Genomic DNA, 13,826 nt, shown 5'->3' with positions numbered 1-13,826 from the left:
ATTTATTTATTTTTTTTAATTACGCTTAATTTTTAGTGATAAATTAATAGATAGTGTTAAAAATTAAGACACTTTCTGTTTGTCAAACATTAGTGGAACATGTCCACCTGTGTGAACTTGCAGAACTGACTTCATACATCCACCAAAAATCACTGCGCCTCCATTTGGTCACAAGTCATTGTAAAAATGTCTAAGAAAGTAAAGTTAGTTCTGAGAAAAGCTCTAGAAGCATTTCATCGCTGCCAACTGGTTTTATACTTTATCTGATTTATCTTTATCTGCAATGACATTCAGACATGTTAAGTGTGACTTAAGTGTCCAAATATGCTTTGGGTTCACTGTATATTACACTGTACATATTCATATTCAAATTTAGATTTTAAGCATTATGTAATGTTTGCTATAAAATGTCATTATATAAACTATAATTAGCCTATATAAAGGCTTATTAATTAAATGTATCATGTTACCGAAAACCCTTCAAACAGCAGCCAGTAAGAATAACTAACCTTTTCACTAAAAGATGGTTAGAAAAATTGCTGTGGTTTTTACTCCATTAAGGAGAGATTGTAATATATCAGACCTCATGTGGCCGGAATGTTTCATTTTGTAAGTGAGAATGAGTCTGATATGAGTGTCACATATTCCTGACATATATACAGAGTTTATGGGGTTTATTGTAAACAGGAACATAAAGAGGCCCCTCCTATGTGACTGGTCTGGACAGTATATTGCTAAAAAATTATGATATTCTGCAAGATATTCGGTCCCTTAATATGGTTTAATGTAAGTCTAGAGGAGACTAACTAGTTAGATGGAGAGGGATGGATATATAGTGCAGTTTGCAGAGGCAGCAATGTGTCCATCATCCAGTGACTAATAAATGAGATTTAGGTCTGGGGCCAGAATAACTCACCTTTTTCCTTACACCATTAAGAATATTGGTCACACTTGCTGTCCGCCATTTCCAATCTGTCCTGTTTCTCAGTCTCTTAAAATAGAAGCAACAGGGGTCGTAAGGATGATACAGCTGAGCATCTACTGCAGACATTGTGGGGAATAAATCTCAGCAGCCTCTTAAACAAATGAATTAAACGGGCAATTTGCCTGCCCGACTCCATCCGGCACACTGTAACGCAAAGTGCCATTTTCCCACCTGCGCTCGGAGGGATTTATGAACTTGGCTGGGCTGGTAAAACATTGCAGCCCATTCCTGACGCACAGACCCCGCGTCTGTCTCAAAGTTTTATTGATCCATTCATCCATCCGATCTGAATTTACAAGGACAGAATATGCTAAATGTTTGGGGTCTGATGACACTGATGGAGACGTGGAGATGACATTGCTTTGACACGACATGAGGAAAGAGCTGTATAAAAGTCCAGGGCACAAACAGGAAGGGTACGTTGAGACGAGACCTCCTGGTTGAAGTTGAGAAGAAAGAGTGTGTGTGTACGTGTCATCATGCTGTGTAAACTGATTTTGTTTTTTGCTTTGCTTCTCGTCGTCCTAGAACCTCTGCTTGGGCATCCGGTGGATACCTACGCCAGGCCTGGTAAGTTCTATTATATACTCGATTTAAAGGGATAGTTCACCCCAAAATTAAAATTCTGTCATCATTTACTCACGCTCATATTGTTCCAAATCTGTATGACTTTCTTTCTTCTTAGTTAGGCTGAATCGGGAGCACTTTCGACATTTAATCACATGCAGAAATTTTATTTTTACTAGTTAAAATGCTATTTCTTGATATCAGCAATGGAGTTAATACTGGTAAAAATGTTTGTGACAAGGTTCTTTAACATTCTGAATGAGGGAAGTGGGAGCCAGTTGAACAATCCAACGTGAGTCTTTTATTTACAACACTCTTTCAGTGTAACACAGAAACGAATGGCTTTTCAGCCCAAATAGAATCACACTCCATCAGCGCCGTGCATTTCTCTCCCCCTCCGGCAGTCTGGACACCCTTTTTATACCCCTCCAGCTCTCACTGAAACACAGAACAGCTGTTAGAGATAATTTCCCACAGGTGTCAATCCTTACCGTTCTTCCTCTCCACAGACATCGCTCGGCCACTGTCTCACCTCATTTTCTTAGGCAGGTCTCAGGTAGGCTGCAATCGCTGCAGTTTTATCATTTTGGGGCCACACCTGCCCATGACCCAAGTGGAAGCCCAGATACCGTCCTTCCACCTGCCCACTTCTTTGGGTTTGCCGTGAGTCCCGCTCGTCTCAACGACCACAGGACAGCCCTCAGATGCTGCAGGTGCTGCTGCCAATCATTACTGTATATAATGATATCATCCAGATAGGCAGCAGTGTATGTAACGTGCGGTCTGGGGATTCGATCCATGAGCCGCTTAAACTTAGCCGGGGCCCTGAACAAACCGAACGGAAGTGTCATGAATTGGTGTAATCCGAACGGTGTGGAAAATGCCATCTTTTCACGGGACATGGGAGTTAAGGGGATCTGCCAATATCCCTTTGTTAAATCCAGTGTCGAATAAAAGCAAGCCATGCCTAACTGATCGAGCAGTTCATTAATCCAAGGCATTGGGTATGCATCAAATCTAGACACCACATTGACTTTTCAATAATCCACACAGAACCGGACCGAGCCGTCACTCTTCAGGACCAGCACCACTGGGCTAGCCCAGTCACTGTGGGATTCTTCTATTACCTCCATATCTAGCATTGCCTTTAAATCTTCCCAAACCACTTATTTTTTGTGCTCGGGTAATCAGTAGGGAGGACTACGTACCACTACCCCGGGGTGCTTTTGATATGGTACTTTATGAGATTTGAACGACTGGGAAGAGGCGAGAACACGTCAGAGAATTCTCCTTGCAACCTGGCAACCTCCATGACCTGTGATGGTGAGAGGTGGTCTCCGCAAGTGACCGGGGTGACTCGATCAGTGGCTTTTAAGTTCACCTCCGGTCCGAGCTCCTCCCTCTCCGGAACTACTGTCGCCAAAGTCACAGGGACCGCCTCTTTCCATGGTTTTAGGAGACTGAGGTGGCAAATCTGACGTGCTCCGCCTCTATCCATTCATTTAACCTCATAATTGATTTCCCAGACTCGCCGTGTGACCTCAATAGGCCCTTGCCACTTGCCAAGTAATTTAGAGCTTGATGTGGGGAGTAATACAAGGACTTTATCTCCCCGTGCAAATTCCCATAGCCGAGTACCCCTATTATAGCCGGCTTTGACATTCTTGAGCCTGGAGCAAATTTTCCTGTGTAATTGACCCAGTGAGTGGAGTTTTGCTCTCAGGTCAAGAATGTATTGAATTTAGTTTTTGCTGTTTGAAGGTCCCTCCTATCAATTTTCCCATAGGACGTCGAGCACACTGCACGGTCGACACTTGTACAATAATTCAAATGGGGAGAACCCCCGTGGAGGCTTGCGGGACCTCTCTTATTATTGCAAATAATAGGGACTCGAGCCACTTGTAATGAGCCACTCGAGTCCAATTTCGAGCATCTTCGTGCACGAACTTACGAATCATATTCTTTAGTGTCTGATTAAATCATTCGACCAAGGGGTTCACTTGACGCCATGTGAGAAGCAGACGTATGAGACATGAGCTCTGTGAACTTTGCTAGTTTTTTAATTATTTTCATGTTGTGATCCGGTGAGATTCGATACACCCAGTTACATACTTGCTCTTTGAGGAAAACATGGCAAAGAAGTCAAAATCCTCAGACTCTGGAGACATTAAAAGACACTTACATGTTCAAGCTGAGGCCTCTAGCGGCCCTGCGAGCCGGGGACTCGATTTGGATGGCGTGTCGGGAGATGAAATTCAGCGTCAGTTGTCCAACATGTCGGTGATGTTGACGAAAGTTCTTACTGACTTGGAGGATCTCGCTGTAATATGTCGATCGATTACGGCGATGGAAATAAAATTCTCTGAGTTGTTTACAAGAGTGACAGAAGTTGAAAAACGAATCGATTATCTTGAGTCATCGGAAAGGGAATTATCCGCTAATCCGCCCACGTCCAAAACAGATTTGGAATTAATTTAGGAAAAACTGGAATATTTTGAAAATATGAGCCGAAGGAATAACATACGAATTGTTGGAATTCCTGAGCATGAAGAGGGCAGCGATATGGTGAAATTCCTGGACGAGCTTTTCCCTAGTCTGCTCGAAATAACAGGCCACAAGCTGGAAATCGAGAGAGCTCACAGAGTCCTGGCTCGCAGAACTGCTGAGGGAGATAGGCCTCGATCCATTCTGGCCAAATTTCTGAAATCATCCGATAAAGATCTTGTGTTGCGCCAGGCGAGGAGTAAAGGGAAGCTTTCTTGGAAGAACCATAATATTTTCTTGTTCCCGGACTTTGCGAATTTGACAAGAGAGAAACGCAATCAGTTCAAGGAATGTAAGAAACTCTTACACCAACTGAAGATCACCTTTGCATTGATGTTCCCGGCCAAACTGAGAATAGAAACGAAGAATGGTCGCAAAATATTTACATGTCCAAAACAGGCACTCTCCTTCATAAATACATTGGAGTAAGCCATTGTTGTTTCTTATATTAGTGAACTGACTCGCGGTTGAGGGACTGTATTATCTGAGGAAGCTGGGTGCCATTTTTGTTTCTTTTTGCGCTGGCTCCGACTAGCGGCTGGAGTTTGTTTTATGGCATGACTCCAAGAAACTTTTGCATTGATGGAAGATCTTTTTTACACTGAAGTTCCCGGCCAGATCGAGAATGGACACTTTGGATGACTGCAAAATATCTACATGCTCACATAAAGGACGTATTTTATAAAGTTGACAGGCTGAGTAAGTTATGGTGTTTTTTTTTTTTTAGTTTGGCTCTTGATCATCCGAGCAACCAGGATGCCGGTTTTGTTTTTTGTGCTGGCTCTGCCTAGCGGCTGGAGCTTGTCTTGTGGAATTACACTACTTCAGGACAGTTGTGGTTAAATCTGTTTGTTCTTTGTGCTTATGCCTCCTAGTAGAATGATTACCTCATCTGCTGCACTCATAACAGCCAGCTCACTGAACAATTGTTTGTCTGTCCGAGGAAACTGAATGGTTTTATATCAGCTGGAGTTTATTTTGAGGAGGAACACACCTTCGAGACAGTTCTGTGAATGAATCGACATGTTTTTTCTGTTATTCTGCCTGTTGGCTGGGGTCTGTTTTACATAGTATTTTCTGTTATGTAATTATGCCTCACAAAATTTGTGCAGAAGTACCGGACTTGAATAATCCATTGGCAAAGTTGTCATGGGGGCTCGTGTGCATACATGGACTGTTTGAGTTTAGAGGGATTGTCACCGGTTGGCGCTGTCGTGCGCAGGGTTAATGCGCACTTTTTTCTTTTTTTCTGTTTGTTTTGTTCGGGGGGGATGTTCAGGGTTTGTTTGTTGCATTAATGGGGAATGTGGTCTGTGTAATCTTGTTTTTGACACACTCATTTTATTTATTTTTTATTATATCAATATGTCAAATTTTAATATGAATAAGTTCTCTCTCTCCACATGGAATGTGAATGGTTTGGGGCACCCTATAAAAAGAAGGAAGGTTATTTATTTTCTTAAACGTAAGAAATATGATATAGTGTTTCTTCAAGAAACACATCTTTCCCTGCAGGAAGCTGAAAAATTTGGGAAGATATGGGGTGAACATGTTTTCTTTAGTGCTGGCTCAAGTAAGAGCAGGGGAGTCATTATATTGATAAATAAACATCTACAATTCAAATGTCTTAAACAGACTAAAGATAAATCAGGAAGAGTCATTATTGTTTTAGGAGAAATTCGGGGCAAAGGTTGATTTTGGCTAATATTTACGCACCTAACACTGATGATCAGGGCTTTTTTTATAGATCTTGAAGGGATGTTGCAATCTGCTGGCATCTCTCATGACATAATATTGGGAGGAGACTTTAATCTTTTGATGGACTCAGTCCTTGATCATAGTGAAGCAAAAGTGTGTAAACCCCCTAGAGCAACACTGACGATTCACAAGATCTGTAAAAATCTTGGTCTTGTAGATATCTGGCGACGTTGGGAGATGGTGCTGGGGCCATCTTCGTCAGCTCCATGTCAGGAATATGCAAAGGAGGGGGAAGCCGTAACTTCCCTTGCCCTTAGAGGATTCCCTGCAGGGGATTTCCCTCTGGAGCAGACACGAGACGAGACTCTTAGGCATGCCTTTGACCAAGTGAAAGTGATTGACGCTCAACGCCTCCAGCCAGACATTGCACTCTCATATCTGTATTTTCTTATTATTAAGGATCTTTACTATTATTCTAAATGTGAAAAAAAAAATTATAATAAAGAATGAGTAAGTGTTTCAAAACTTTTGACCGGTAGTGTATATGTAATTTAGATACATGCGAATGACAATTTGAGATTCTATGGTTTTTATTAGTTAAAATAAAAAAAATTATATCAAGAACGTTTATTTCTGTGAGTGATGACATCATTAGAATTAACCTTTTGGGAAGCAGTTTATAATAAAGTTACATTTGTTAACATATCATTAACTAACAATGAGCACTATATTTTTTACAGAATTTATTAATTTTTGTTAATGCTAGTTAATAAAAACACAATTGTTCATTGTTAGTTCATGTTAGTTCATAGTGCATTAACAAATGATAGCATATACAACTTTTGATTTTAAAAAGGTGTTTGTATATGTTGAAATTAACATTAACCAAAATGTATAAATGCTGAAAAAGTATTTAGTTTATGTTAGCTAATGTTGTTAACAAATGTAACCTTATTTTAAAGTGTTCCCACATTTTTACTAGTGCAAATGTAATTAATTATAAAAAAAATTGGCACTTTCACTAGTAGTAATTCCATTCCTGATATCAAGAACTAGAATTATAACTAGTGAAAATGTAATTGTTAATATCTCTTAAAATTGAACTGTTGGAAGCTAATAAAATGCTATTTTTTATATCTATAAATTAATTTTAACATTTTAAATTCAGTATTTAAGATGAAATGGATATCAGAAAGCAATAAGATGAAGCATAATTAAATATATCTTAAAAAGCTTTCTTACTAGTTACTATAACATTATAGATTATAGACATTAACAGTGCCACTGTAGTGAAAACTAAATTAGCATTTTTACTTGTTGAGATGTCAAAATGTCAAGAGGGCTTGTGGTAGAATGACAGTCTCAGTCACCATTCACTTTCATTGTATAGACAAATTATGCAATGATGGTGAATGGTGACAGAGGCTGTCAGTCTCTAACACTCTGCCTAGTCACATGGTTTTGTAACTACATGAGGGTGAGTAAATGATGACAGAATTTTAACCACAAAAAAAAAAAAAAAAAAAAGATTACTATTATTCTAGAAAACAGATTTTTTTTTTTTTTTTTTTTTTTGTGATTTTCACAGTGTTCTCAGACTGGACCCCACAGTATATTTAATATAACACAAATAATATATTTAGTAAGTAAAACTAATATATTTTTAAAATGACAATCAACCTGACTCTATTAGGATACAGCAGAAAAAGTAATTTTTAGATCACTTAAAAAGGAAGTTAAAACTGACTGTATTGACTTTTTATAGTGTACTTTCTACTTACCAGTGTGAATAAGACACAAAATAGGTTAATATGTTCTCACAATCCAACACCTCAGAGTTAAACGTATCATCACAGTCTTTCAGGATGGATTGTTGTTAGGTGTCATTTCCTCTTGCAGTTCTTGTAGAAGAGGAACAGGTGGTGAGTCCAGAAGATCTGAGTTACTCGGAGCAAGCGTATCTCGGCTACCCGTCCCTCATCACCGGAGACATCATCCATGATGGTAAGCCATTAACTTCTATAGGAACACCTACATTGGTTGAAATATTGGTATAAATATGCACCATGTTAAAACATAAAACAGCTGTAAACTGAAAGTGGTGCGTGCTGAAGGAATAGTTCACCCAAATATTAAAAAAAACACGGCTTTGGAACAACATGAGGTTGAGTTAATAATGATAGAATTTTCATTTTTGAGTGAACTATCCCTTTAAGCTTCTTGAATTGAAAGAATTGTCTCTTATCTAACTCTCCAGCAAGTACAGCAAAAGAAAATGCAACTTTGACAGCTGGAAACACTTAAAGGGATAGTTTACCCAAAAATGAAAATTCTCTCATAATTTACTCACCTTCAATCCATCTTCCTTCTGCAGAACACAAATGAAGATTTTTAGAGGAATATTTCAGCCCTGTAGGTCCATAAATGCAAGTGAATGGTGACCAGACATTTTAAGATCCAAAAAGCACATAAAGTCAGCATAAAAGTAATCCATACGACTCTGATGGTTTAATCAATGTAGGTGAAAAACAGATCAATATTCAAGTCCTTTTTTTACTATAAATCTCCACTTTCACTTTCACAATCTGAAATATTGACCTGTTTCTTACCCAAAGTGATTGAATCACTTCAAAAGACATGGATTAAACCACTGGAGTCATATGGATTACTTTTATGCAGCCTTTATGTGCTTTTCAGAGCCTCAACGTTTTGGTCACCATTCACTTGTATTGTATGGACCTACAGAGCTAAGATATTCTAAAAAATCTCTGTTTGTTTTAGCAGAAGAAAGTCATATGTATCTGGAATAGCATGAAAGTGAGTAAATGATTTGCGAATTTTCATTTTTGGGTGAACTCTTCTTTTAAACTGTCATGGCTTTAATCTTCGTCTTGTCCCGCACAGGTCTCAGAACAGCAGGATTTGTCCCCAGCCAAGCTGTAAAAGAGGTGAGTTAAAGGAAAATACATAACATCATTCAATATTATATCAATAGACATCTACTGTATGATGTTCTACACCCGTTTTCTGTGTAATTCTGTTTTTTTGTCAAGGTCTTTTTGGAAAAGCCTTTCTTGAATCCTTTGAGACATTTCCTGGGCAACAGGAAGCAGTATCGCAAGAGAGGAAGCAATACAGAGTGTTTCTGGAAATACTGCGTCTGAAAACGTCAAATCAGAAATGCGCCGACAAATACATGCACCTGCTTTATGGGCAATTTGCGACACTCTCGCACAAAATTTGTTGGCCTGATGCACTAAATAATTCGCAAATAAAATATTTATGTTTGCTGGGAAAATAAAAGCTGATCATTTATTTGTATATACTATATAACTGCTCTTGAGCTCAGATGTAAATAAAGTAAAATTGTTTGAAAAAGACTTTATGGTTTGGGTTTGCATTGTGTGTGTAGATTAGTACAGTTGTAACATTTTGAATATTTCCCATTATCAGTGTGTACATTCACTTTAGCATTCTGTCAGTGTGGGACATTTGAAGGATGTAGTCCACATTATTGCAAAATCAATTTTGGGGGGTGTTTTACATTTTCTTACTCCTCTTTCATTGTAAATAAATAATTATTCCTGTCTGAACATGAAAGCAAACTTAGATCGTTGTAATTATTGATTTGTCTACTTAAAATTATTGTATTCTGAGAGATAATAGGATGCAATGTTACTGAGAAAATCAGGAAATTATTCAAGGTGTTCAAGAGGGGATAGATGTAACACTGTGTTAGAATGGATGGAAGGACAGAGAGAAAAAAGAAAGAACATTATGCAGTGAAAATTATTTGAAGTAGGTTTAGTTCAAAACTATGATTGTACATATGTATTTTTGTTAGTTTGCATGTCACAGGATGCCACATATCAGGGTTAAGAGAGCAGTTCCTTGTCTTCACACACTAATTGTGGAAAATAGGAACTATTCATGTAGGGTTTTGATATTTATTTTGTTGGTAGACAGATAAAGCTTTTTTCTGGTCAGTAAGTGTGAAGTGCATGGAATAATTCTGCTTACTCAAGAATACTTTTATAAGACTATTTCAGACATAATCTATCAAAAGCAACAAAACAAAACAAAAAGAAATGCATGTTGAGTGATATGGGTAATTGACATGAATATACCTTTGGGAAGTTTTGAGTTATCTGGTGTGACATGCTAAACTCCAGTGAAAGCTTTTATTGTGACCTCATTTTGAGAGACTGCATGGAATATTTTACATTTAAAAATGAATCTGTCACACCGCAGAACCATTTAAAATGAACTAGTGAAGGCAAAAAGTGGTTAAAACAGAAAAAAATAAAAATAAATATGGCTTTGGAACAACATGAGGGTGAGTTAATAATGATAGAATTTCCATTTTTTCCAAAATATTTCCCTGAATTTGAGACAAAATGGCTTTTTTTTTTCATACAGTTCACTGTATTTTTCATCATCTTTTTTTTTTTTTTTTTTTTAAATACACTGTACTGTTATTTACATTTGTTTCCTTCTAAAAACTGTACAAAATGTGTGTTTGATCACAAAAATGTACAAGTTAGACATTTTTTGTAAGGTGGGGTCTGTTAGTTTAGTAATCTGAGTCATGGAAGGCAAACAATTACAGCAACAATCTACAGACCATGAAGGAACAAATTCTAATCACTAGGAACACCACAGGATACAAGCTCAACACGATGCATCACTTCTGAAACATACGTCTTTTTAGGATAATAAATATATATTGAAAAATACTGATCCATAATGGATCGATAAATTAAAAAGAAAAGAACAAGACAAGGATCACGTTTGGTGAAAGTTGTACGTTATGTTGCGATTACAGAGCGTGTCTGTCTGGGTGCTTTATGATGGATCTGAAAAATTTTCACAAGAGACTTGTGTTTATCCTGTTTGAGTATACAGTATCTCATGAAAATGTGCTAGGTTTACATTTTACCCCAAAATCTAAATCTATATCTATCTATCTATCTATCTATCTATCTATATATATATATATACACACACACACACACACATTTTTCATAATTATTATTATTTCTTTGCATTGTGACATTTAATGACAATGAAGAAATTGTCTGGACATTTTACTTCAGATTCGTTTTGAATTTAACATTACTCTCAAAGGTGATTATTATTTCAAATTGTAATTCAAATATTTTTTCTTTACAAAAAAAAAAATAAAAAATACTACAATGATGTATTAATACTTAATTTAAATTGTATATATTTAAATTAAGTGTTCCAAAGTCCTCTTTTCAGATGAGAGCAAGTTTTGTATTTCATTTGGAAACCAAGGTCCTAGAGTCTGGAGGAAGGGTGGAGAAGCTTATAGCCCAAGTTGCTTGAAGTCCAGTGTTAAGTTTCCACAGTCTGTGATGATTTGGGGTGCAATGTCATCTGCTGGTGTTGGTCCATTGTGTTTTTTGAAAACCAAAGTCACTGCACCCATTTACCAAGAAATTTTGGAGCACTTCATGCTTCCTTCTGCTGACCAGCTTTTTAAAGATGCTGATTTCATTTTCCAGCAGGATTTGGCACCTGCCCACACTGCCAAAAGCACCAAAAGTTGGTTAAATGACCATGGTGTTGGTGTGCTTGACTGGCCAGCAAACTCACCAGACCTGAACCCCATAGAGAATCTATGGGGTATTGTCAAGAGGAAAATGAGAAACAAGAGACCAAAAAATGCAGATGAGCTGAAGGCCACTGTCAAAGAAAACTGGGCTTCCATACCACCTCAGCAGTGCCACAAACTGATCACCTCCATGCCACGCCAAATTGAGGCAGTATTTAAAGCAAAAAGAGCCCCTACCAAGTATTGAGTACATATACAGTAAATGAACATACTTTCCAGAAGGCCAACAATTCACTAAAAATGTTTTTTTATTGGTCTTATGATGTATTCTAATTTTTTGAGATAGTGAATTGGTGGGTTTTTGTTAAATGTGAGCCAAAATCATCACAATTAAAAGAACCAAAGACTTAAACTACTTCAGTCTGTGTGCATTGAATTTATTTAATACACGAGTTTCACAATTTGAGTTGAATTACTGAAATAAATGAACTTTTCCACGATATTCTAATTTATTGAGATGCACCTGTATGTGTATATATATATACACACACTGGTGGCCAAAAGTTTGGAATAATGTACAGATTTTGCTGTTTTGGAAGGAAATTGGTACTTTAATTCACCAAAGTGGCATTCAACTGATCATAAAGTACAGTCAGAATATTACTGATGTAAAAAAACAGCACCATCACTATTTGAAAAAAGTCATTTTTGATCAAATCTAGACAGGCCCCATTTCCAGCAGCCATCACTCCAACACCTTATCCTTGACTAATCATGCTAAATTGATCATTTGGTACTAGAAAATCACTTGCCATTATATCAAACACTGTTGAAAGCGATTTGGATCATTAAATTAATTTTAACATTGCCTTTGTGTTTGTTTTTGAGTTGCCACAGTATGCAATAGACTGGCATGTCTTAAGGTCAATATTAGGTCAAAAATGGCAAAAAAGAAACAGCTTTCTCTAGAAACTCGTCAGTCAATCATTGTTTTGAGGAATGAAGGCTATACAATGCTTGAAATTGCCAAAAAACTGAAGATTTCATACAAAGGTGTACACTACAGTCTTCAAAGATGTTTCTACAACTTGATTGGACATGATTTGGAAAGGCACACACCTGTCTATATAAGGTCCCACAGTTAACAGTGCATATCAGAGCACAAACCAAGCCATGAAGTCCAAGGAATTGTCTGTAGACCTCCAAGAGGATTGTATAGAGGCACAGATCTGGGGAAGGGTACAGAAAAATTTCTGCAGCATTGAAGGTCCCAATGAGCACAGTGGCCTCCATCATCCATAAATGGAAGAAGTTTGGAACCACCAGGACTCTTCCTAGAGCTGGCCGCCCTGCCAAACTGAGCGATCGGGGGAGAAGGGCCTTAGTCAGGGAGATGACCAAGAACCCGATGGTCACTCTGACAGACCTCCAGGATTTCTCTGTGGAGAGAGGAGAACCTTCCAGAAGAACAACCATCTCTGCAGCACTCCACCAATCAGGCCTGTATGGTAGAGTGGCCAGACGGAAGCCACTCCTCAGTAAAAGGAACATGACAGCCTGCCTGGAGTTTGCCAAAAGGCACCTGAAGGACTCTCAGACCATGAGAAACAAAATTCTCTGGTCTGATGAAACAAAGATTGAACTCTTTGGCCTGAATGGCAAGCGTCATGTCTGGAGGAAACCAGGCACCGCTCATCACCTGGCCAATACCATCCCTACAGTGAAGCATGGTGGTGGCAGCATCATGCTGTGGGGATGTTTTTCAGCGGCAGGAACTGGGAGACTAGTCAGGATCGAGGGAAAGATGAATGCAGCAATGTACAGAGACATCCTTGATGAAAACCTGCTCCAGAGCGCTCTGGACCTCAGACTGGGGCGAAGGTTCATCTTCCAAAAGGACAACAACCCTAAGCACACAGCCAAGATAATAAAGGAGTGGCTACGGGACAACTCTGTGAATGTCCTTGAGTGGCCCAGCCAGAGTCCAGACTTGAACCCGATTGAACATCTCTGGAGAGATCTGAAAATGGCTGTGCACCGACGCTCCCCATCCAACCTGATGGAGCTTGAGAGGTCCTGCAAAGAAGAATGGGAGAAACTGCCCAAAAATAGGTGTGCCAAGCTTGTAGCATCATACTCAAAAAGACTTGAGGCTGTAATTGGTGCCAAAGGTGCTTCAACAAAGTATTGAGCAAAGGCTGTGAATACTTATGTGCATGTGTTTTCTTTTCGTTCTTTATTTTTAATACATTTGCAATGATTTCAAAAAAACTTCTTTCACGTTGTCATTATGCGGTATTGTTTGTAGAATTTTGAGGAAAATAATGAATTTAATCCATTTTGGAATAAGGCTGTAACATAACAAAATGTGGAAAAAGTGAAGCGCTGTGAATACTTTCCGGATGCATTGTATCTATGCTCTGAATTTAAGTTTTGTATCATATTATTTTGAGT

At 38.3% G+C, this 13,826-nt stretch overlaps 1 protein-coding gene across 1 annotated transcript; it reads left to right on the top strand.

Annotated features, from left to right (window-relative positions):
• Positions 1-1,464: 1,464 nt before the first annotated feature.
• LOC127426610 (prepro-urotensin II-beta-like) lies at positions 1,465-8,958 on the top strand. The gene is made up of 4 exons (XM_051673534.1): positions 1,465-1,555; positions 7,694-7,798; positions 8,699-8,742; positions 8,848-8,958. Exons 1-4 carry the CDS (start codon positions 1,465-1,467, stop codon positions 8,956-8,958), a joined length of 351 nt encoding a protein of 116 aa, XP_051529494.1.
• The last annotated feature ends 4,868 nt before the right edge of the window (positions 8,959-13,826 follow it).

This window comes from Myxocyprinus asiaticus, chromosome 35, assembly GCF_019703515.2.
Source record: "Myxocyprinus asiaticus isolate MX2 ecotype Aquarium Trade chromosome 35, UBuf_Myxa_2, whole genome shotgun sequence".
Taxonomy (NCBI): domain Eukaryota; kingdom Metazoa; phylum Chordata; class Actinopteri; order Cypriniformes; family Catostomidae; genus Myxocyprinus; species Myxocyprinus asiaticus.
This window is presented reverse-complemented; position numbering and strand designations above follow the sequence as displayed.